This window comes from Aplysia californica, unplaced genomic scaffold (genome assembly GCF_000002075.1).
Source record: "Aplysia californica isolate F4 #8 unplaced genomic scaffold, AplCal3.0 scaffold00110, whole genome shotgun sequence".
Classification (NCBI taxonomy): Eukaryota; Metazoa; Mollusca; class Gastropoda; order Aplysiida; family Aplysiidae; genus Aplysia; species Aplysia californica.
In genome coordinates this window covers 124,232-128,380 of record NW_004797380.1, presented here as the reverse complement: position 1 = coordinate 128,380, position 4,149 = coordinate 124,232, and the positions used below count along the sequence as shown (strand labels likewise).

General features: G+C 44.6%; 2 protein-coding genes across 2 annotated transcripts in view; one reads left to right on the top strand and one right to left on the bottom strand.

Annotated features, from left to right (window-relative positions):
* Window positions 1–4,149, bottom strand: part of LOC101850877 (transient receptor potential cation channel trpm) — a gene marked incomplete in the record, with an annotated part of 71,917 nt that overhangs the window by 53,696 nt on the left and 14,072 nt on the right.
* The window catches only part of LOC101845912, a gene marked incomplete in the record, with an annotated part of 15,252 nt that continues 11,123 nt past the window's right edge, over window positions 21–4,149 (top strand). The window contains 3 exon segments of the mRNA XM_035969051.1: window positions 21–799; window positions 1,067–1,295; window positions 3,578–3,867. Coding sequence (XP_035824944.1) covers window positions 1,140–1,295; window positions 3,578–3,867 — 446 coding nt within the window.

Here is a 4,149-nt window from a genome sequence, read left to right as displayed (position 1 = left end):
AGAGAGAGAGAGAGAGAGAGAGAGAGAGAGAGAGAGAGAGAGAGAGAGAGAGAGAGAGAGAGAGAGAGAGAGGCGGAGCGGGGAGACTACTAGTTAAGACAAAAACCGAAGATAAAGTATAAGATTAACTGATTACACTGTCACACAGCCCTTTTTACGAAGAGGCACAACAGTTTGGTCGAGAAAAAAGAGGAAAAAAGGGGGCGACATAGTGAGGTAATGGAAGCAAAAAAGTGAGGGCAAGTGTAGTGGCAGCATATCCGAGGGCAAACAAACGCACTTGTGGTCTGCGAAAGAGTAAAATGTAAGGACACTCTCTCGCGCATATATACCTGAGCAGAATTTAGAAAGCGCAGACGCGTCAGTGTCAAACACTGGAGATCGACGACACGACTTGCCGTCTGCTGCGACGAAAGGTTGAGTGGGGTGCTTTCCGGAGCTCAGGGCCACTCGTCTGCTCAACGAGGGAGCTCTTTCGGGCCTTCTCATTCCACGGATATCTCGCTACTTGCCACTGATATTGTTGAGGGTTGTGTCTGTGTTCTCTTGTCGGATTGCAGACAAAACCACATAAACTGCGGAAAGGATGGATCCGACCGACTCTCATTTATTATCGGTGCATAAAATGGGACATCTGGCGCATACCAGACACTTTCGTTCATATTTCACGCGGCGGTGAAACTTTTAAGAAATATATGCTTGTCCACGAGTTGACTCAAATTCGGTGGTACAGCAGTGCAGCGCTGTGAAAACCCCCCCAATAAAACAATCGACGACGGTGTAGGGACGTGCAAAATAGGTGAATGACAGAAAGGGGTTACCAAAAAGATAGGCATTGGTTGGTATATAGTGAACACTGAGAAACCTAGCATAAGCATAATATCGAGTATGTCCTTTCTGATACATTTTTCCGTAAGGCGTAGGATAATCTGAAGTTTGCACTACGTGAACCGAGTTCGATGGGTGCTCCTTCCCTGACATATTGAATATCATACGACATCTTTATTTGTTCAACTGAATCCTTCTGTTACAACCATCTGAACCTCTATCCTCCTGTCTTGTACAGGTAGCCCCACACCCCCACCCCCCAGGACGCTGCACGGCCACAGACGACAGGTATTTAGCCATTTCCCCCAGACATGGAAGGTACCGGGTTCGGATACAACGTCACCGTGGGCGGAGATTCTGGTGAGTGGACACACACACCACTGACCACACAGAACTATAATTACACTTACGACTTCGGCGACCTGAACCAGTATCAGATGTACAGAGCGGCCGTGATGATGATCAAGGTAAGTCAAACTTGACTTCTGTTAGAGACTTCATGAATCTTGATTTTTCAATTCAAATATTCTACACAGCTTGAATCAATGTTTCTTCAGATTCTAATAAAATAAAAGCCGAAAAGTCCTTAATCTTCTTCATCAAAGTCACTTGACAGACCTCATTAACTTCTTGCAGACTGAGGGTGGATTTTAGATAACATCATACTTTAAAATACGGCCGGTGTAGTTTCTGCGTGTAGCTTCTGCGTGTAGTTTCTGCGTGTAGCTTCTGCGTGTAATTCGCAAAGTCATTCAAAGAATAGTACGTCTATTTCAACGAGCAAAAGCCAGGAACATCATTATCAGCAGAAAATATGACCCTTCAAGAGACAGGTTGCTCGCATCACTTTGAAACTCCGGCCTCAGGTCTATTGATATACTGCGCTCCCATTACTTTTCAGTGCCTTAATCCCCATCACAAACTCATACACATAAAAAGAAACGTTTTGAATACATCTCATCTGCTTTTTATTTCTGAATCATATTTTTTCTCCTTACTAACAGAACAGTAATATATTAAAAATACTTTGCATTTTTATAGCGCACATCCCTTCTAGAAAGTAGGCGCTCAGCATTTAACACAAAATAACGGAAAATCGACACATTTGAACATAAAAAATGTCGAAAAGCTTCGGTAATATTATCCAGGATCACGGGACGCCATTAGCGCGAACACTATGTGTAAAAGAACGGCTGGTCTCAGGAGACGTTGAGAGGTTATATCCGCCAGAGAAAAATGGGAGAACGTGAGACGTACATTACAGATCTCCTCATAGTGAGTCTGGCTATTCCAAAGCACACTGTCTCTCAGCCGTCAGCAATGACTAACAAGTCAATCACCATAAAAACAAAATCCTAAATTTTAAAAAGGGAACAGTAAATGATTAGAACAATCTGTTCATTTAGAACACAGCAAAGTGTGCGTGAGTGACGACTGCACGAAAAAGATCGACAGATAAGGTGAGACAGAAAGAGGGCGCTCGGAAAATCTTGAAAGTGGAAGAAAGCTGGCGACACACAAAAACACACATGCACATGCAAACGCATTTGTAACCACACACACACACACATACACACACACACACACACACACACACACGTCATCTCTCTCTCTCTCCGTCCCTGCCACCCCCATATCAAATAAACTAATCTCGAATCGATTTCCCACACACGAACTTTGTTACCACAGCCAGAAAAAACGAACGAAAAAAAAATCCATGAGACATCAGTGCATTAAACCCGATTGGCAGGTCTGATCCGGTGCATTCAGATATTGTATCAATGGGATCAGTGTGTTTGTTAGAAGATAAGCTGCTTGGTGTTAAAGTGTAGAGGCATTTTTTGAAGTAAGTGCCTTCGAAAAAGCGAGCCAAACGACTGTGCCCTCACGCTATAGTTCAATACTCTTTTCTTCGACTCCTACAATAGGAGAGCTCTTTGACCACTATTACAAAGGGACACACCATTTTTGTGGTGCAAACAAGTGTCTAGTTTCGAATTCAATAGGAGAAGTAAAACGAAATGCCTTTAACAGTCATAAAGAGTGGTATAGAAAAATAAGGCGGGAGGGGGGGGGGGGGGGTCTCTCTCTCCCTCTCTCTCTCTCTCGTTTTCAAGACCTCCGTCCAGGGTGAAGGAGGGGATGTCACGGTTTTTTTTATCCTCACCACTGTTATTTTTTCAACTGATGTTAAGAAAAGTGTAAAGGAGATGTTCTAATACCAGTTTGTGAACTTGCATAATATTCATATGGGGGCGGGAAGTATTAAATCTTTGTTTAAATCTCACTTATGTGAACATTTTATTCTCTCAGTACAAACATATATATGGAAACACCTCAAAACAGAAAAGGGTTAATGACCTACATTGTGCCGACAGGGACATAAAGCATCCTAAGGGGTGTCCTTTGAGGGATCGGTTCTCCATACAAACCGATTGCCCGACTCTTCGCCTGAAAACAAATGTGTTTGTTTTTTACGTGACGAGTCGGGTGATCGGTTTGTGCAACCATAGCCACTTTGCGCCCCCAATCTGACAAGCAAACCAAACCGATCGTGCAAATAGGCAGTGAGTATTACACGGGGTGCCCATTACGCCAGACTCGGTCGTCTGAAAACAAATACGTTTGTCGCCCGACTCCTCGCCTCAAAAACAAACGCGTGTGTTTTCATGGCGACCTAGTCGGACGATCGGCTCGACCCTCCGATCCCAACCGTAAGGGGCAGCCCGTATTCCAATTCCTCTTCCAGGTGGCCTTCCCGATCCTGGTGCTGTCCGGCACGGTGGGCAACACTCTGGTCATCCTAGTGCTCCGGCGGGGCGCCATCAGCACCGACAACCTCAACTTCTTCCTCTCCGCACTGGCCGTGGTGGACACCGTGTTCCTCTACACCAGCGCCCTGCAAACCTGGCTCAGGGTGCTCTGGGGGCTCGAACTCCTGCACCTGGGAACCTGGTCCTGCAAACTGGGCCTCTTCCTGAACCACCTCAGCCTCACGCTGTCCGCGTGGCTGGTAGTGGTCATAGCATGGCAGCGCTGGTGTGTACTACACGTTAAATTATTATCTACTTATCTGTCTGACTGCTTATCTTTCGCATCAACCTTTTTGTCAGAGCGCAGTTACCTATTTATCTACCTACTTATCTATCTATCAAATCTGTCAATATATCTATCTATCTAATCTATCTGTCTTTCTATCTATCTATCCATCAATCCATCCAATTTAACTATTTATCTAAAAGAATATCTCTGTACCTGTTTACATCTGTGTGCTCTTTGCAAAGTTTATGTATGTATGTCTGTATGCTATAGTTTATCCCC